The sequence below is a fragment of the Nerophis ophidion genome, linkage group LG02, assembly GCF_033978795.1.
Source record: "Nerophis ophidion isolate RoL-2023_Sa linkage group LG02, RoL_Noph_v1.0, whole genome shotgun sequence".
Taxonomy (NCBI): domain Eukaryota; kingdom Metazoa; phylum Chordata; class Actinopteri; order Syngnathiformes; family Syngnathidae; genus Nerophis; species Nerophis ophidion.
Genome location: NC_084612.1, coordinates 43,059,772 through 43,081,287, shown reverse-complemented (window position 1 = coordinate 43,081,287; position 21,516 = coordinate 43,059,772). Strand labels below are relative to the sequence as shown.

At 37.1% G+C, this 21,516-nt stretch overlaps 1 protein-coding gene across 1 annotated transcript; it reads right to left on the bottom strand.

Annotated features, from left to right (window-relative positions):
* Positions 1–1,712: 1,712 nt before the first annotated feature.
* Positions 1,713–21,495, bottom strand: fah (fumarylacetoacetate hydrolase (fumarylacetoacetase)). The gene is made up of 15 exons (XM_061884185.1): positions 21,336–21,495; positions 18,824–18,934; positions 18,590–18,711; positions 18,201–18,250; positions 16,228–16,318; positions 15,887–15,984; positions 14,757–14,809; positions 14,563–14,662; positions 11,741–11,871; positions 11,433–11,508; positions 10,711–10,757; positions 9,048–9,149; positions 5,386–5,503; positions 2,027–2,115; positions 1,713–1,879 (listed from the first exon to the last, which is right to left on the bottom strand). Exons 1-14 carry the CDS (start codon positions 21,414–21,416, stop codon positions 2,045–2,047), a joined length of 1,251 nt encoding a protein of 416 aa, XP_061740169.1. The 5' UTR covers positions 21,417–21,495; the 3' UTR covers positions 1,713–1,879; positions 2,027–2,044.
* Between the last annotated feature and the right edge of the window lie 21 nt (positions 21,496–21,516).

The window sequence follows — 21,516 nt, the reverse complement described above, 5'->3', positions numbered from 1 at the left end:
ATCAGCTGAGCGTTCAACACCATCATCCCGCAGCACTTGGTAAGCAAACTGAACCCCCTTGGATTCAGTACCCCCCTATGCAACTGGCTGCTTGAATTGTGGGTTCTTCCGAGGATGTCGTAGTCGTAGTGGTTTGTGCAGTCCTTTGAGACATTTGTGATTTAGGGCTATATAAATAAACATTGATTGATTGACATACAGACCCCAGTCTGTGAGAGTGGGCAACAACACCTCCAGTGCTATCTCCCTGAGCACCGTCCCCCCCAGGGCTGCGTCCTGAGTCCGCTGCTGTTCCCGTTGATGACCCATGACTGCTGCGCCAAGTCCACTACTAATCCAGTTGCATGTTATTAGTTTTACCTTGTAAATGTAAACAAGCCTTTGCACAATATTCAATGGTTTGGAGTTTCACTAATATATTTTCAAGGGAGATGACAAATATTCTTAAAGGTTTCAGTAAAATTTCAGATGACAAGCTCTGTCATTCATAAATAGACATTTTACATGCGCTTCTTCACACAAAACAGGGCCCACCACGTGCACACAGCGTCGAAGGAATGGCAGCCATGCTATGAGTTACTCACCGAGGACAATTGATTATGTCAATTCAGTTGATTGATTCGTCAGAAATCGCACTCTTGCACATGTGCAACAGGTTTCTTTTATTCATTAATTTATTCACAACTGTTTTGTGTTCTCATAAGAATATATGACCCCCTACATCTGCGCATGAATCAAAATAATTATATTTTTCTGTAGTTTGTCATTTAAAGGACATGTTTCATACTACAAGTGATAAAATAAACGATTTATTGGGTTACAAGTTTTTTTTGCTGGAAACCAAAATAACTCCAAGCATGCCCTGCGGCACTTTATTTTTAAAATCTTCACATGAATCCATAACCTAATAAATCACACATTGGATTTGGAGATAGTTTGTAGAGTGGAACGTACAAAAACATAACATTCTTTAGTCTTGATCACACATGACGGTTTGGACTGTATTTTGTATTATTTCCTGTCCGGCGCTCCTTTTTTTCATTTGTCTGCCTTTACTTCTCAGCATCTCATCTTCAGAACTGACACTTGTTTGACTCACCTGGCGGCTATGAGCAATTAAGCAGCTTCTTATTCCGGCCCTGTCTTCATGACGATATGGATCATTGTGCTTTGTACCTTCATACTCCATTGCTGAGTTTTGTGCTTTTCCTTCCTGTGCTTGTGACTCTATTCACTCACCTGTGGTTCATTCTTGCTTTCGACCATGCTGGTGCTCCCTGGATTGTACCAATTGAATTTACTTTTTTGCCTTCAGTCTCTGCATCTCAGGGTCATGTTGCAAGCAACGCTGCAGAGCGTACCATTTGGTATAGGATTGTACTTGCTGGAAAGAGTTTGCATATTGAAAAATCTAAAAGTACTGTTTTCCAAAGTATTGTAACCAATATATTCCCATGAGTCCATTTCCATGTGGAAATTGCAAATTGCGTTAACTGTCAAGTTGTCTCTGGCCGGCTTTTTGTCATTGGGCGTTTCGTTGCGATCAGCTTTGAGTAGCTGCTCCTGTGTTTTTTTTATGTTATCGGATTTATCTGTATCAAGTCATAATTCATAATATCAGCTTGATAATTATTTATGTTTTGGAATGTTGGAGGACACAGGAGAAACCACCTTGCTACAAAATGTGCAGAAGGGATATTGACAAACTTCAATTTTGGTGTAAGGATGTCTTCCAATTTAATACTAATTAAAGATGAAAAAAATAAACACAACTGATGATTTTGTCTCAGAAAACACGACATCAATAACACTGATATTGGTACCACAGTAACACAACATCATATTGTGAGAAAATTCCAGTAACAAGGTCACCTTTGCCCTGTGGAGCGAGAGAGAAATATGCATGAATGATTAACCCAGGTTCATATCATGGCAGAAATAGATTGTGTGATATTGTGTGAGTTGAATATTTAGTATGGACTAGCGGTAGAAAAATTGATGGATGGATTCACTAAAGAATGCACACCTTTTTATTGAGTGGGTTTCAGTGGGCAGGAAGGATGGTTCCAGTGCAGGAACCAAAGCCGACCCTGTATCCATCTTTTTCACCGTAACCTGTACAAAGACATAGACATATATATTTCTTGTTGACTTATGGATATTTGGTTAAAAAGGTAAGATGAAGGAAACTTCTTCTTTCAACTTTCAACTAAAAGGATTATTATGTTCTAAATTTTAGGTGTGAACCTGCCCTATTTTTGTCTCTGGTGCGCATGTTCCCTGCGAGTGGTCCCAATTTAGGGTGGGTAATGAATTTGAGACTTTATCAAATGCCGAACAAATTCAGTCACTACCTATTCACATAAAATCAAACTGTACCATATTTTGATACCTTTGTGGACATGACGTCACCTCTGGTTGCGGATGGGTACTGGCTCAGGCACTTGGTGGGGTTAAAAAGCACTCAATGTAAACTCATATGGTTCTCGTTAAGGGCATGTTGCAATTTTCCATGCCAATACATGCTTGAAAGAAAGCACTCAAAAGTACAGTCCACTTTTACAAATATGTTAGTATATATGCTATGGATTATCAATAGCATTAGGGATTTTACGTTGCAATTTCAACACCTCCACATTTGGTAATCAGAACTACAACTGATATGCACATTACTGTCAAACAGCCGATGTGTAATAACTGCAATACTTACAGTAAAACACTTTGTAGGACTCAACAAAATACATGACAAGTACATTTAGAGTATTGGAAAAGCTCCATGCAAAGTCTACTACTGTATAAAGCACTTGCAAATGAATAAGAAATTCAAGATACAGTACATCCTCATTTATTAGTGTTAATTGGTTTTGGGATTGACTGTGGTAAAGGAATTTCTCCAAAGTAGGAATTATTAATTATACATGAAATGGTTTCATAGTTAGAGCCTAAAATCTTCTTTACACCCTTCTAAATACAGTTTTTACCATTATGAGAGCCATGTTGACATTAAATAACCCCAGGGGCGTCACTAGACCTAATACTGTACTGGGGCACACCTGGGGCACAAATAATTCATGTGAGCGTGCAAAGCGCGCAAGCAAAAACATTTTTAGCACTTATTTATCATAAACAATACATAAATAGTGCTTTAAACTATGAAATCATATCCGATTATGTTGTATGGATCTTTGATTAACCACCTGAAATTAAGTAATGCATTTGACCTACTTGTGCACTTTTTTACTCCAGACTTCTAAACTGCTACTGGTAAAAGCAAAAAGGAAGAGCAATGAATCTTTTTGAAATATATATTGCAGTAATGATCTGCAAATTTAACATCTACAAAAGAAAAACTAAAAATAAAGCACCCCTACATCTCTGGGTTCTTTTATATTATTTAATTTCCATTTATGGCAATGTGGCTAATCCTATTTCAGATACACAAAACTATAAAATATACACAAAACAATAAAGCCACAGTAGTAAAATAAATGAACAACTGTTGTGTGTCTGTTTAGGGAATCATTTTCTGAGAAGTAAACTGTAACGTCTCGTTTTCATTTTTGCAAAGTGGTCTATCACTCTGGACAGACATGGAAATATTACAGTAACTGTTATACAGTTGGCCAGTGGTTCCCAACTGCTGGGTCGTGACATAAAAGTGGATTGTGTGTCATTTTCAGTGAGTCGCAGTCAGATGTGTGCATGAAAAAAAAAAGTTTAGGGAGAAAAAAATCAAATTGTTGCAACAAAACCAGATTATTTTAGCCTTTTTTCTAGTGACTATTAGTGAGTATTTTAGCAAAAGGCAAACCGACTAACCAGTTGGAGGAGGACTCAGGACAGACATGGAAATATATTTAAAAAAAATCTAAATGGGGCAACAAAACCCGATATTTTTAGCCATCTTTCTGAAAACAAATACAGAAATGTTACTATTTTTTCTGGAAACAAAACCAGGTGCTTTAGCTGTAGCCATTTTTCTGGTTAGAAAACAAGATTATTTTAGTCAAAGTCGCACCGATTAACAAGACAAGTCTACTGTGCTATTTTTCTGTGAAATAAACTTGAATGATTTAAAAATTGTCTCACGACTTGATGATATGAAAAATGTTTTTCTTCCTGAAGATAAACCATTTGAGAAGCACTCAACTCACACATGCTTACTCCAAATCATCATTGATGCAGAACCAGCAGACAATAACCAACATTATGTTTCATGTTCATTGGAAATTCCCCCGACAGCTCGTACAGCAAATGAATATGTTTGTCTTGATACAAGGAATAACGTTAGCTAACTTAGCATCAACTTAAGACAATGATGTTGCCTAGCTAGCTAGGACTTCACTTACATCTCTCATTCCTGCTGCTTCTTCCCTTCTGCGGGCGAATAACTTTCTTAAATCCATCTAGGAGTTACAGTTTGAGTCAAATCAAAATCAAAATAATGTAATTAACAAATTGTTGTTGGCTAACGTTACCTACCTCACGCAGTGATTCGCATCCCCCCCCTCTCTCTCTCTCTCTCTCTCTCTCTCTCTCTCTCTCTCTCAACCAAAGTCTCGATCCACACGTGAATAAATTACCATATTAATTAGCCATGTGCTCATTGTTAGTGGAGTGAATACAGTAGCAATCAATTACCATACTAAGTAGTATGTGCGCTGTTGTCTATGTTATTTAGACTTAAAACTCTGAAGCGTTTTTTTTTTATTGGTGAAATTTTTCTGGGGCACTGCAGATCAACTGTGGGGCACGTGCCCCAGTGAAATATGTCTGGCGACGCCCCTGAATGACCCTCATAAACTCATACTTTTACCCTTGTAAAGGCAGGACTGTATGCTGCCTGAGGCTCAACCAACCAGTGGCCATGATACTGAACTCTGAACTTGGATTGATTTGTTCTCATCTAATAGCCAATACTACTGTGGTATTGTTTTTTTAAGTTAAATCAGCAATTGTTATGCATGAAAATGCTTAATTTTGGTCAAAAATACATAAAATAAACTTTAAAAAAAAACTCCTGTAGAGAGAAGCCGCAAACTTTGTGGCGAGGGACTACAACTTAATAATGCAGTTAAATAGTAAATACATGACTAAATAGAAAATTATTTTACTATTAAACAATTGCAACTTAATAATACGTGAACTGAAAATTGGTATCGCATAATTTCAGATGTTAAAGGCACCCATCCCTAGTCACCATAGAGTTGTTGTCGGGCAAGTGAACGGCCATCCTGCATACCAATACAGTAGGTTGTTCACCTCTCTAAAGGCAACACAACTCCTTAGTAGCCACTAGGCCCTTGGCGGCCCTGGCTAAGATTCTGGTACAGAATATTGTTAACCATCGCTAACTAACTTTATCTTATAGTAACCAGTGGTTACCTGTCAAGGTGACTTCATCTCCATCTTGGAGGAAGGTTCTGGTTTCTCCTCCGTCAAGGTCAATGCTTTTAGATCCCCTCCATGATAGTTCTAGCATGGAGCCAAAACTGTCTGCATCCTGTGGGTGACAATGTACGTACAGTATGGATATTGTACGTAAGAGACAAGCAAAAATAATATTCAATCGTTACTGTAACTGACTTATTCAGTTTGACTAAATTGTCATATTTAACACATAATTTAGCATGTTAATTAAGGATCTTTATACAGGGGGCTCTAAAGTCTGGACACATACATGCATATATGATGCAATTCATAAATTATATCATCATCATCATCTGGAATCACTTGAGTCAAGTAGGATTTTCTTTCCCAATCCAGGCACTCGTAGGTGACTCACAAGGTCAGTCCTCTATTTACAAGTCTTTGGCAGACTGGTTATTCAATAATTCCTGATGGAAGAAAGAAGCTGGTTCTGTTTTCATGACTCTTTATTTTCTTTCTTGTCCTGGTGGTGACCCGGCATATAATTTCTTTGAGATAGCTATGCTGAAAGCAACAAAGCGCCTCCAGACTCTGCGATCTTTGGCTAACTTTTGCCAGTTGTCTGTATAAATGCCACATCTTTTAAGATTACACTTCTGGTTGTCTTTACATTGCTTGCATTGGCCACCTTGTGTTTGTTTACCAATGTCCATCAATCTGCTTCCAGTTATCCGAGTTCGGGTCGCGGGGGCACCGGCCTAAGCAGAGACGCCCAGACTTCTACCCCAGCTCCTCCCGAAGTGTTCCCTGGCCAGACAGGAGACATAGTCTTCCCAACAGGTCCTGAGTCTTCCCTGTGACCTCCTATCGGTCGGATGTGCCCTAAACCCCTCCCCAGGGGTATATCCGGGGGGCATCCTGACCAGATGCTCGAACCACCTTATCTAGCTCCTCTTGATGTGGAGGAGTAGCAACTTTACTTTGAGCTCTTCCTGAATGACTGAGCTTTTCACCCTTTCTTTAAGGAAGAACCCCACCACCCGACGGAAGAAACTAATTTTGGCTGCTGGTTCCTTTGATCTTCTCCTTTCGGTCATAACCCAAAGCTCATGATCATCGGTGAGGATGGGAACGTAGATCGACCGGTAAATTGAGAGCGTTGCTTCCGGCGCAGCTCCTTCTTTAGCGCAACGAACTGTTGGCGGGTACGCCTTATCGATTCACCTGTCGATCTCGTGATACACTCTTTCCTCACTCGTGAACAAGTCTCCAAGGTACATGAACTCCTCCACTTAGGACAAGATCTCCTCCCTAACCCGCAGATGGCCTTCCACTCTTTTCCAGGCGAGAACAATGGACTGACAGCTGAGATAGGCTCCAACAACCCCGAAAGGGACATGCGGTAGGAAAAGGATGGATGCTATTGCACTACAAATGGAGCCTAGCTTGTCTTTGGCTAAAAAAAAGATCACAGAGATGAAGACTTGAGAACAAGGTAAGAGCAATTAAAATGCCAACGCTAATGTCAAAGACATTAGTTTCAATACTAGTTCCAAAAAATAGAGGAATTCGATATCAGCTGGGGTTTAAGGGAGCCCTTTTGGGGGTTAAAGTTGAAAATATTTTACCATTTTTAAGATCCTTTGGGATCGCATTTCCTACATAGAAGTTCTGTAAAAATGCAAGAAAATGTACCAATGGTTTCTGTCTATTAGATGCTATAAACTGAAAGCCACACCTCTTCCAAAATGTGCACCAGCCATAGTTTATGTCATTGGTTCAGTGTTTTGTCTGAATTGAGAACATATATTTACCACATCACTATAAGGCATTTCACGAACACATAAGAAATGATGAGTATATTTGATAACAAATATTGTAATTGTAAAAACTCAAAAAATTTTGTTGAACTAGTGAGTCACTTAGTAAAGTCATGGTGTAGGATTACATGTATGTTATCTGCTACAAGTTTGTTTGTTTGATCAGTGATAACATGAATCTTTTTATTACCTGAAATCTTAATGAATCATGACTATACTTGATAGTACTTTTTATGAAACTTTAGCCACAAAACACTAGATCCAGTAAAGGTTGGTGGTTCTAGAATTTTAAATCAATCGAAATGTGTGTACCCTGTGATCTGAAGGATTTGAAAACTTTTATTGCTAAATACATATATTGCTAGCTTACACATTCACCTAAAGAAATTGGTAAATTGAACTTCCCATCATATTTATGCACGCTGACTGTCATATATTAGTATATCAGTTGGTATTGCTGTAAATGGTTAGTTTTAAAGTAACACACATATAGAGACACACAATAGAGCCCTGACATGAGGGTATGGGGTATTTGCGAGTGGCAATAATCATCAAGATAAGCCAGCGAAAGGAGCAGTTTCCCTGGAAACTATAGTCAGATGGGACAAAGACAATCCAACCCCCCTTTGGAACTGTGGAACAGTTTATCAGTCCTTGGGAAGAAGAAGACAGACAATTTGCAAGCAGCCAGAGGTGGCCGGATGTCTCTTGTTCCCTGCTTGCGTCCATGAGGGAACTGTATTTATTTGCTTCAAACAATCACACTCTCAAATCTAAGATGATGAATCTAAAAAATTGACGACTTGGTGAGCTTTATTATAGATTAAACGAACATGCGTAGTAGAAAACGTTATCCTCCCTTCAGATCCTTGTGGTGCAAATTAATTTAGCAGTGCATCCGCATTCAGCGGTCTGGTCTACTGTGATTCGTAACTCCATCCATTCATCCATTTTCAATCGCTTATTCCCTTTGGGGTCGCGGGGGCCGTTGGTGCCGATCTCAGCTACAATCGGGCTGAAGGCAGTGTACACCCTGGACAAGTCGCCACTTCATCACAGGGCCAACACAGATAGACAGACAACATTCACACTCACATTCACACACAAGGGCCAATTTAGTGTTGCCAATCAACCTATCCCCAGGTGCATGTCTTTGGAGGTGGGAAGAAGCCGGAGTACCCGGAGGGAACCCACGCATTCACGGGGAGGACATGCAAACTCTACACAGAAAGATTCCGAGCCCGGGATTGAACCCAGGACTACTCAGGACCTTCGTATTGTGAGGCAGACGCACTAACCCCTCAGCCACCGTGAAGCCCGATTCGTAACTCACCATGTCAAAAGCTTTAGACTTCTCTTGTGTTTACTCAAACTAAGTTGAAAGGTTGCTGTCTTTTTCTGTCTGAGTTTAGCGGCTATTCTAATTTCGTCGTGGCCCATCTTGACAAAACAGTCCCATGTAAAATATTATGGACAAATAAACACGGGAGCATTTACTTCATAGAGGTTGGGAATATAGGCTCAGCTATGTAAGCTCTGTAGAGAGGGAGTTGGCATGTCCAAGAATGACCGCATTTGTACATACCTCAATCAGTGACCTGACTGTTAAAAAAAATACTCCAAAACACAGCACTCAGAAGCTTCCAAATCTGCCTGCTAGCTCCCGCCCACGTGATTGAACCTTGTGATTAGATACATTGGCATTGTTTAACACGAGTATGCAACATTGTAACATTTATGTGTCAATCAAAAGGAAAATCATCAAGGGTCCCCTTTAATTGATTGTTGTATTTAAGGAGATGTTAATATCGAATACAAGCAATTATTTAAGGGAAAAGTGTGCCATGAAACACTCACAGGTCCGCTGATGGTTCCAGAAGCCAGCAGGTCTCCAGGTCTGACGTTGCAGCCGTTGACAGTGTGATGGGCTAGCTGCTGCTTCATGGTCCAGTACATGTACTACACACAAAACATCACTAAAAAACTATTTTTATTTTTTGTCAGCTGCTTTTCAAACTTGGTTAGTTTTAGTATTTTATAAAAGTCACTAGTGACAAGTTAAAGCAAGTACTTTCTAGTAATTGCACTTCTTGTAAACATGCCGTCATTTTTAACAACATCTGCAAGGTTTGTCATATTCCACATCGAAATATAAACTATTTTATCATTTTTTTTTTTTCATATAAGCATAGTAATGGAAATTGTAAATGTAGTCAGATTTTTTGGGTTACACATTAAGGGCCAAAAGTGATAAAAGTGTGTGCAAAGTACAACATTTTGTATTCTATTAGTAGGGGTGTAATAGACTATAAAAAGTGCAAACGTGGTGCAGAACGAACTGAACAAGTATTTTACATGTACTACCGGCTGTAACAAAAGAGACACACATTTATTGCACTTCTATAACATTATACTCCAACCTGTAGTGTTTTTTAATGTTGTGAAACATGCAGGGCACAGCTATAATCGGCAAAACCTTTCCTGGGCGTTACAAAAGAGCATCTTGACAACAGAAACTATTTTTAGCATGCCAAAGGTAAATAGCCGGAAGACACCGGTATTGTGCCAAAAACATCTGCTATAATTGTAATGTTACACTAAAATGATCCAGGTGTAAGAAAATACATGGGGCAAGAAGATTTTTGTACTTTGAGATATATCAATAAAAAAACGAACACCATTAAAAACACAAAAAAATGCCAGCAGACCCCAAAAGAAATCAATTGCATTTGTTTTAACCATCCCCTTAAAAGGCTGTTTGCAACCTTTACCGATTTGCCTAGTTATTTTAGCTATCTTTGAATGTATAGCCCATCATAATAACAACATGAGTCTCTTGCTCTTGGACTGATTTGACATGCACACGGATGGAGGATTCTCTCTCCATCGTCAAGATTGCCTACTTTTCGCAACCATTTGTGTGTAACTGTGCTAGTTTGCACTTACCTTTCCTAATGTGCTGAATATAAAAAAATACTAACTAAATGATTATACAGTAATCCCTTGTTTATCGCTGTAGATTGGTTCCGAGTCTGACTACACAAGATGAAAAGTAGGAATTATTTATTTATCAAATATTTACATAGTAGAAACATACAAGATCTGTTTACTACATTCTAAATAGGTTTTTGACATTATGAGAGTCCTCTAGACATGAAATAACACCCACATTGTCACTCCTTTAATCCAAAATAGTAATGCTGCCTGACACTGAGGCTCAGCCAATCAGTAATCAGGATACTGAACAGTGCTTTGTTTGGTGGAGTCTCACCTACTGGCCAATACTACTGTAGTATTGCTTTTTTTTTAGTTCATCTTTTGATTAGAAATCCCTAATTTAGGCCAAAACTTACAGTACATAGAGTATGCTTTAAAAATGAAAATAAAAATCTGCCATGTAAAGTTTGTACATATTTTAGTACACGCAAACCTTGAGAAGATTTGGCCCAAAATGAGCTGTTAATTATAATGCGTAATGTTGGTGTACGTTACACGCAAACTTGATACACAAGGTTCTCACCTTAAAGTTCGACTTGCAGATGGTTGAAGATTTTTTCATATGCTGCCCTGATGGGAAAAAAACAGTACAACTCAACAATGTCCTGTACCTATTTCTTCCTAATTCATTTAAATAATCAGTTTTTATTTTATTTTCGATATGTGTCTTTACCAGTTTTTTTTATCACAATAATTAATTAATTATTTCTAGTAAGAGGACAGTGACAGTAAAGAATTTGGGACAGCACAACACTGTGATAATGCGCGCACACTCAGGAACTAAGTGCATGTTGTACACAGTATACCAGGGGTCAGAACCTTTTTGGCTGGGAGAGCCATGAAAGCCAAATATTTCAAAATGTATTTCTGTGAGAGCCATATAATATTTTTTAACACTGAATACAACTGAGTGTGTGCATTTTTAAGAGCAACATTTTGAGATTATAATAAGTCTCTTATTATACTATAACATTGTTATTCTAAAGTTAACCAATAATAAATATAATACTTCTTACCATTATTGCGACATCTTGAACAGGTGTGATAGAAAACAGATGGTTGGATTAAAATGCTCTAGACTGCCATAGGTTCCCTACCCCTGCGGTATACAGTATCAAGTCCATCCATCCATCTTCTTCCGCTTATCCGAGGTCAAAAGTTTTTAATTTGAGACATAGCATGGATGCGACGGAGTGTGTGTGCTGTGTAACTGCTAAACGACACAATACTTTGTAAGGTACATACCTTTTAGAGATATAAACAGTTTGATGTTGAATGTGTAAGGATCTTGATGTCGGAGGTACGGGAGGGGCTCTGGATCCTGCAACAAGAGGGGACCAAGAAGAAAGATTTTTATATAAAATAAAGACTGTACTACACTGATCAGTGCTTAATGGTGGTCATTATTTGATTGCACATTTGCATCTAGTAGTTTTTTTGCTGAATTTTCGTATGTTACAGTTTTTCTGTTTCCGTCTTTTAATTTGTAAACATACAGTATATGTATGTAATAACAACAGTAAATATGAGTCTGCTTCAGATAAGACTCTAACCTGAACAGGATTGGGCTCCGCAAAAGGCAACAAGGCCTCCATAGGGACCACCCACGGTGAGATTGTTGTACCAAAGTTCTTTCCCAGGAACGGACCCAGAGGAACGTATTCCCAAGCTTGGATATCCCGAGCTGAATGAGAATGGACACAGGTAACACATTAACTTATTAAGAAAGAATGTTTGAATAACAATTAGAACCATGGCAGAAGAACAAAGCTCTACAAGCTTGTACCCTGGAATCAATACTGGGACCAAAATCTTTATATAAACAACATTTGTAATCTAAAAAAGGACTTAAAGTAAGTACTATTTAATAACACACAAAATGAACAAATTAAAAAGATGGTTTGACAAAAACAGACTCTCTTTGAATCTCAGTAAAACAAAAAAAAATGCTATTCTGTAACAGTAGAAGGGAAAGCCAGCACAGATACAATATGACGGAGTAGATATTAAAAGTGTAAAAAAAAACAAATTTTGGGGTGTAGTAATAGATGATAAAACGAACTGAAAACCTCATGTAAAAAATATACAACAAAGTAGCACGAAACATGTCAATATTGAATTAAGCAGAACATGTTATGGACCAAAAATCACTTCATATTCTCTGCTGCTCACTAGTTATTGTGTACAGCTGAAATTATGTACAAAGCAATCTATAACCTGCTACCAAAAAATGCACAACAATTCTTCTCAGCAAAAGAGGAGAAATATATCTATAGAGAAAAATTGAATTCAAAACATTTGTATGCACATACACATACACTTTTTGCATATCAGTAGGTGTAATTAAATTATGGAATGGATTAAGCAAGAAAATCAAACAAAGTACCAATATGATTTTGTTTAAGAAACTGTTCAAACTACAAGTACAAAGAAGAAGAATTATGATAAATATTTTGAACCTTAAAAAAAAAGATAATCTCATTCATCTTCTAGGTGAACCATAAATTACTTAACTATTTATTTGTGAGAACTTTAATTATTGAGTGTATGTTTATATGTCCAATATCTATTTATGTATTTAATATTAGTTTACTTATATATTGTTTATTAAATTACATACTCATTTTCATTGTTCTTTTACAGAAAACAAAGATATGGGATAACACTTCTATGATACAAAAAAAGGGTAGGATTAAATAAGCTCTGCTTCTTCCTACTCCTTTTCAGATATGCTGTAATTAAACAACTGAAAATATGTGATTTATTACTTTTTAATTATATTTTATGCATGTTCAAAATAAAGTGAAACTAACAAAACTAATGTTTATAAATAACTATGCTTTACGTCCAAAGAACAGTCTGGTTAATTCTAAAGCCATATCCACTGGAGCACAGATCTTAACAAAACACTAATTTCCCCTCACTCTTGTTTTAAAAAACCTTACAATCAACATCATTGTAGTTGGGAAAAAAACTGTCTGTTCACAATCCACATAAAAACACATTGATATGTCATGTATGGATTCAAATGTGAAAGGTGCCAAATACTTAGGACGACACAAATACGACATCATGTTGAATATTATTAATCATAAGTCTAGCTTTACTTAAAGGGCACTTTTAATTTTTTTTAATTTTGCCTATCGTTCACAATACTTATGAGACAAGAAGACAAAATGATTTTTTTGCTTTCTTACAAAATTGTCTCCTTCTAAGTGGCTTGCAATGCAGCTAATGGTAGCAATCAATTGTACCTCTAAATCACTTAAAAATGCATTCAAAAACCGTCAACAATACATATTTTACGTTGTGTAGCCTGTATAACAACCAAACTGTAACTCATTGTTATTGTAAGAGCGAACACTGAGGAACTATTTTTCCCGTAACAGATCGCCATGCTACGGTATTAGCTCTAATCATTGGTACTTTAACTTTAAAAACTTGCTACAGCAATAAATAAGCTAGCTTCTACGTCAACGTGAAATGCCTTTGCAATTTTAATGCATAACACTTTAATATGAAACCAATCTGTTCTGACTTAAAAACATGAACAATCATATCACAGTATCTGTAAAGTATTAGCCCACATTTCATGTTTTGTTTGTACATAGCTAGCCAGACAGCATATGTACTGTAGTTGTACTAACACGTATGGTGTGATGCTTGTATCATGATTGATATTAAAGTGACTCAATTGATGGACAGTTATTCGTCTGGTTCACCACACCCGGGGCTTTTCCTGTTGATTTTGGTTAAGCATGCCATTTATGTCAAAATAGCTTGGCTCCAAGTTCCATATTTATAGCACCGTCGCTTTCACCTGACTTTTCCAGCTTCTGTCTGCACCAACGTCTCACTCTTCCTTGGTGCTGGCTTCTATAAGCAGTAGTTAATCTTCCGTATATTTAAGTTAAAAGTATAAGGTTGTGAAGCTTCATTTGTCCAAAAATAGTTCTTCTTTAGGTACTGTATACGATAAGTGTTCCTCAAGGTTCCAATTTAGGTCATCTCTTTTTCATCATGAGGCTATTCAACTGGTGGCCCGCGAGTTCAGTTATATCAACTTCTGAGAAACTCACATTTTTGTAGCAGATTCTTAAAACACTACAGTGCTTTAATCGAGAATATCATTGACTAGCTTTTTTGCAGAAGGTCCTTTAAAAACCACTGAGCGCTCCCGTAATTGACAAAATACATAGAGACCAAAATCAAATGTCTACTGTTGAAGACGCTGCTTGTTAGGAATATACAAAATCTGAATAATATTTAAGGGACAACTCCAGCCCCGGGTCCTGAGCTTTCTGGAAATGCGGCCCCCAAAACAATTTAGTTGAATATCCCTGATAAATATTACATAAGGTGATTAGGTTCTCACCACTCCAGTCGTTCATGAGTACCATGCCAAAGATGTGTTCATGGGCTTTTTCAATGGGGATTGGCTCCCCAGGCAAATTCCCCTGTCCAACAAAGAAGGCCTAAAAAGAGAAACACACGTTGTACTGCAATATTAAATAAGGACATAGATATCAAGCCTTCTTTAGAATGATGCATAGTCAAACTTGTAATCACCATCTCCAATTCAATATCCAACTGCTTTGAAGGGCCGAACACAGGGGGTTTTGCTAGAACAAAGGAGAGATAAACATTGTTTTTACTGTTCTGTGTTGTATAGCTTTGTAAATTTTTTTTGAAGCTCTTTTTGAACAAAAAAAAAAACAGTCTTTGACAATAGATCTACAGTAGGGGAGTAACGATTGATCAATATATCAAAATATCGATTTATATTCCTAAATTTCAAGTATATTGATCTGTGGTCAGGAAGTTTGCTTTCCGGAAGATAGATATTGATCCATGATTGTTTTAAAAGGGAATAGATCGAGTTTTTTTCCCAGAAAAAGGAAAAAATTAGATTTAAGCACTTTTAATGATAAGGCCGTTAAATCATAAGTCTGTTTGCCCGTCTGTGGTGTCATCAAAACAAAAATAGCGGATAACTACAGTGGTTGAGAAAGGTCATAACAAACGCAAACGCCACAAGACAATATCATTAATCACAACACAAAAACTTTCAGCTATAGCACAATTTCAAAAGCCACAACAAAAGCAAATGACACATAACAATAATATAAAGCCACAGCACTACTTTAGGACACAACAAAGGTGACAGCAGACAAGTTATGGCAACGCATTGACTTCCAAAACACAACAACTGGGACCCAATTTAATTATAAACAAATAAACACAAGAGATGGATCAAGAAGGCAATGAAAATTAGGAAGTGGATGCAAACACCATCATCAGGAATGAGGGGGCATACATGCATCCGTACACTTGGGACCCTTATTCAAAAAAGATGTGAATGCATTGGTCATTAATTGTTGTTTACTTGCATGTTTGTATCCATAATTTGTTCATACATAATTCCCTTACAAGAAATAACAGGAATATATGAAACTTTACCTGCATTGTCCAGTATCCAGTATTTATTTCACAGTCACATTGGTTGAATTTTCTTTGCTAAAAAGTCCCCAAATCGATTTCAGCTCACTGAACTGTTTCGGATTGTATCAGTCTTAAAAAAATAATAGCGTCTATGAAACGTATCGGCAACCACAAATTCTGAATCGAATCAAATTGTTAAAACAAATTGTTACACTCCTAATGTACAGTGTACGGTTAAGGGCATGTTATGAACTTACTCTGATCAGGTCTCATCTGCCCTGCGGGTCGACGAATTGGGGTGCCCGACACAACCACCGATGATGCTCTGCCATGATAGCCTACTGGAAGTCTCAACCTGCACATAATAGCAATCATACAAGCACATGAATAAGACCAGGAACTATCACTAAAAAGGGAATCTAATACTCATGCTGGATTCATGCTATATAAATATTTAAATGTGATCGTTATCATAAATATCAATATCAATAAAATCAAACCTGTACATGGTGCAATTATCAAAGATTCCAATTCAATGTGTTCCAAATAGTTACTATTATTATTATCTTTCGATGACAAGATATGGTATATAATTTACCAGTTTGGCATCAGTGCATTTTCCTTTCCCCGAAACATGGTGCCAACATTAGTTGCATGATCTCTGGAGGAGTAGAAGTCAGTATAATCACCTGTAAGATGTTAGGAAGAACAAAATGTGATATATTTTATGTTAAAGAATCCCCTGTCAGTAGGAAACACTGACTCCTAGTGCTGTTATATATTTGTCATGTAAAATAAATCAATGGAAGCCGAAACAAATATCATAACACATCCATGTGGCGTGTAATTCTTTATAATTCTTTATAATTAAAAAATGTTGTCTTGTTAAAATTGCCTTAATCTGTTCTCCTTTGTAGCTCATAGTTTGTTTTTTATTGGCCAACGATCAGGAACAATAAAAAAGTTAGGAGGAAAAAAATATGTTCGTTAGATTAAATTCAGGAATAATTTCATTAAAATAAAACAACAACAAAGCAGTCCATACTACACTTATAATTGGTTTTAATTGAATTATATATTTTTTAAATTACATCAGACATGAAACATTGGTGTTATTTATTGACTTTTTCCAAAAACAAAAAAATGTTGGCAATTTGGCGTATTTAGAGATTGGTACTTTTCCGTATTTCCTGGTATCGATTCACGTAAAAATATAATCAAACAGCACCACATTTCTAAACCTTTGTCGGACGAGATGTCATGTCTGCTCGCAGACGCCGCACCGGCTCACGCACTTGGCGAGCAAACAGGCATTTTCTTAGCAGACTGCTTTCAAGCATTTTCGATGCCAACAAATCAAACTTGCCTAAGAGAAACGGATTGATGGTAAAGTAAGGCTCCACTTTTCAAAATGTGCTAGCTCAATGCTAATTTAAATCAGATATGCCATATACATGATAATGATTAGCTTTAGCAATTTTACATGACGATTTCTACAACTCCAAATTTGGTCATCAAATTAACAATGAAGATGCATGTTACAATCAAACAACTGGTGTGTATACAGTATAAACACTTTGTAGGGATTAACAAATGACTAGAGTAGCACATTCAACTTAATGGCAAAGATTCCTGATTAAATCAACATACCGTAGTCTATACACTATGTCTTGGAATTGCAACTGCATGCAAAGTCTACTATATAATGCTTAAACATGAGACTCAGAAGTGTAAGAAAACAAGCTATAACAACTGTACAGCATAGTTATCATTATCAGCTCACTATTAATATAAAAAACGATTAATTGTCAAAATTTTTTACATTCATTGCCAAATGAACACACAATAGTACCAACAATTTATCAAACATCAATTCCCACAAACTGGGAATTGGTAACATACATGCCCATCCCCTTGGCATGTATGATATTATTTAAATTATTTCATTTAATTTGGATAATCCACGAATATATCAAATAATAAAATATTTAAATTCAGTTTATTGTTCCATCAATTTTTATCCTATGTAACTCCCCCGCAATATTCTTAATAAAAAAATTAAAGGCATTACTTACGTTTTCTTTAAATTGTACCATTTCAAATATATTGTTATGGTGTACTGCAATGTGTAATACATGGTGTACACAGATAAATGTACAATATATAATAATGTGTACACAATAAATATAATATATACGGTATATATATATATATATATATATATATATATATATATATATATATATATGTATATATATATGTATATATACAGTATATATATATAAATTCAATACTTAATATATAATTAATGCAAACATAAATATTCAATATTCTTAACAAATATTTTAATTTAAATGTGAAAAATGTAATACATTGCAGTGTAATACAATTTTACAATATTTTATTTACAATATACTACCGCCTATAAATTATAAAGAATAAAATATATACGCATAAAGTATTCCAAAATTGTTTTAATTCATATTGCAAAAGACAATACAAACTTAAAATATTGACTATGTATTTGATAATTATATTCTATATGCATCCAGAGTTTTCATATAAACATACCAATATCAGCTGGAAGATGCATCGTGGCTGCACTTTGAGAGACAAAAGCTCTGCAGACACAAAAACAAACCCCAAAATAAAGACTCTTGGAAACTAAATTACAAAGCTTCAGTTTTGAGATATTTAAATAATGAAGTTTAAATAGTCATGCACTATATGTAAATACTGTATTAAAGTTGTTAACTACAAGTAAAACACGTACAATAGCAAAGACAGTTAGCAGGTAGAACACATATTTTTGTCCCATGCAGTCAGACAACACAAATATTATGCTGATTAAAATATGTTCCTTGTGAATCAAAAGCATAAGTGTGACACCATACAAGATAAAACTAAACCAAAGCATTCTTGTGATTGATCACTGATAGGGGTCAGGAAAAAATGGTCACCTGCTGCGTAGCTCACAGTCATCTCTTAGAGTGCTGTGATTGGCTGACAGCAACATTTGCAAAGTATTCCTGGTCTCCTTCCACGCTTCATAACCCAGAGCCATGAATGCGTTTAGCGACGGCTGATAGGCCAAACACAACATTAGATATACTGTACACTGCAATACGTATGTGCAGTATTTACTGTATCCGATATCATTTATCACTGCATGTGCATGCGTGTGTATTGTGTACCTGCTGAAAAACATGTTGATGCTTGGACATCACAGGTCCTTGAAAAAGTGAGAAGATCACGCTCAGGTCCAGAATCTGGTCTCCAATAGCAACCCCAATCCGGCGCTTGGCCTAAAGAAATGATATTGATAGAAAATAAATAATTAATTAAATGATTCAATATTTTTTTAAATGGTTAAAATAGGAGTTTACATCCATCCATTTTTTACCGCTTTTACCTTTTGGGATCGCGGGGGGTCGCTGGTCAGCTACAATCGGGCAGGGGGCAGGGTACACCCTGGACAAGTCGCCACCTCATCACAGGGCCAACACAGATAGACAGACAACATTCACACTCACATTCACACACTAGGGCCAATTTAGTGTTGCCAATCAACCTATCCCCAGGTGCATGTCTTTGGAAGTGGGAGGAAGCCGGAATACCCAGAGGGAACCCACGCAGTCACGTCGAGAACATGCAAACTCCACACAGAAAGATCCCGAGCCCGGGATTGAACCCAGGACAACTCAGGACCTTCGCTGCCCTATGTATATATGTATATATATATATATATATATATATATATATATATATATATATATATATACACAGTGGGGCAAAAACGTATTTAGTCAGCCACCGATTGTGCAAGTTCTCCCACTTAAAATGATGACAGAGGTCTGTAATTTTAGTCATAGGTACACTTCAACTGTGAGAGACAGAATGTGGAAAAAAAAATCCAGGAATTCACATTATAGGAATTTTAAAGAATTTATTTGTAAATTATGGTGGAAAATAAGTATTTGGTCACTTCAAACAAGGAAGATCTCTGGCTCTCACAGACCTGTAACGTCTTCTTTAAGAAGCTCTTCTGTCCTCCACTCGTTACCTGTATTAATGGAACCTGTTTGAACTCCTTATCTCTATAAAAGACTCCTGTCCACAGCCTCAAACAGTTAGACTCCAAACTCCACTAGGGCTAAGACTAAAGAGCTGTCGAAGGACACCAAGAAAATAATTGTAGACCTGCACCAGACTGGGAAGAGTGAATCTACAATAGGCAAGTAGCTTGGTGTGAAAAAATCAACTGTGGGAGCAATTATCGGAAAATGGAAGACATACAAGACCACGGATAATCTCCCTCGATCTGGGGCTCCACGCAAGATCTCATCCCGTGGGGTCAAAATGATCATGAGAACGGTGAGCAAAAATCCCAGAACCACACGGTAGGACCTGGTAAATGACCTGCAGAGAGCTGGGACCAAAGTAACAGAGGTTACCATCAGTAACACACTACACCGACAGGGAATCAAATCCTGCAGTGCCAGACGTGTCCCCCTGCTTAAACCAGTGCATGTCTAGGCCCGTCTGAAGTTTGCCAGAGAGAACATGGATGATACAGGAGAAGATTGGGAGAATGTCATGTGATCAGATGAAACCAAAATATAACTTTTTGGTATAAACTCAACTCACCGTGTTTGGAGGAAGAAGAATACTGAGTTGCATTCCAAGAACACCATACCTACTGTGAAGCATGGGGGTGGAAACATCATGCTTTGGGGCTGTTTTTCTGCAAAGGGGACAGGACGACTGATCCGTGTTAAGGAAAGAATGAATGGAGCCACGTATTGCGACATTTTGAGCCAAAACCTCCTTCCATCAGTGGGAACTTTAAAGATGAAACGTGGCTGGGTCTTCCAGCATGACAATGATCCCAAACACACCGCCCGGGCAACGAAGGAGTGTCTCAATAAGAAGCATTTGAAAGTCCTGGAGTGGCCTACCCTGTCTCCAGACCTCAACCCCATAGAAAATATGTGGAGGAAGTTGAAAGTCAGTGTTGCTCGGCAACAGCCCCAAAACTTCACTGCTCTCAAGAAGATCTGCATAGAGGAATGGGCCAAAATACCAGCTACTGTGTGTGCAAACCTGGTAAAGACCTATAGTAATCGTTTGACCTCTGTTATTGCCAACAAAGGTTATATTACAAAGTACTGAGTTGAATTTTTGTTAGTGACCAAATACTTATTTTCCACCATAATTTACAAATAAATTCTTTAAAATTCCTACAATGTGAATTCCTGGATTTTTTTTCACATTCTGTCTCTCACAGTTGAAGTGTACCTATGATGAAAATTACAGACATCTGTCATCATTTTAAGTGGGAGAACTTGCACAATCGGTGGCTGACTAAATACTTTTTTGCCCCACTGGCTGAGATAGGCGCCAGCGCCCCCTGCGACCCCGAAGGGGAATAAGCGGTAGAAAATGGATGGATGGATATATATATATATATATATATATATATATATATGTGTGTGTGTGTGTGTGTGCGTGTGATGCATAGTTATAAAATACAAACCTACAACAAATTAAAAATGTGTAAATTAAACATTGACATGAGGAAGAATACAAATAAATATATAAAATGGGTATAATATTTGCTGTTTGCTTAGGCTTTACTGTTACTGACAAAAGCAAGCATCAATGCAGATCGTTTAAGAGAAAGCAAAAAACACCTCCTGCACTTACATGTTCAGAAGTGGAGAACACTCCATAAGGTAGGTTGTGGATAGAAAAATCACAAGTTGTATCTACTTGTATAAAAGACATTTTGTGTTTAAGCAGTGGCCTCTCAAAAGTTGCAGCTATCTGAGTGAGTGAAAAAAGTGCTTCCAGATGTTAACACGCAGCCTTTGGACGGACCCGCCTG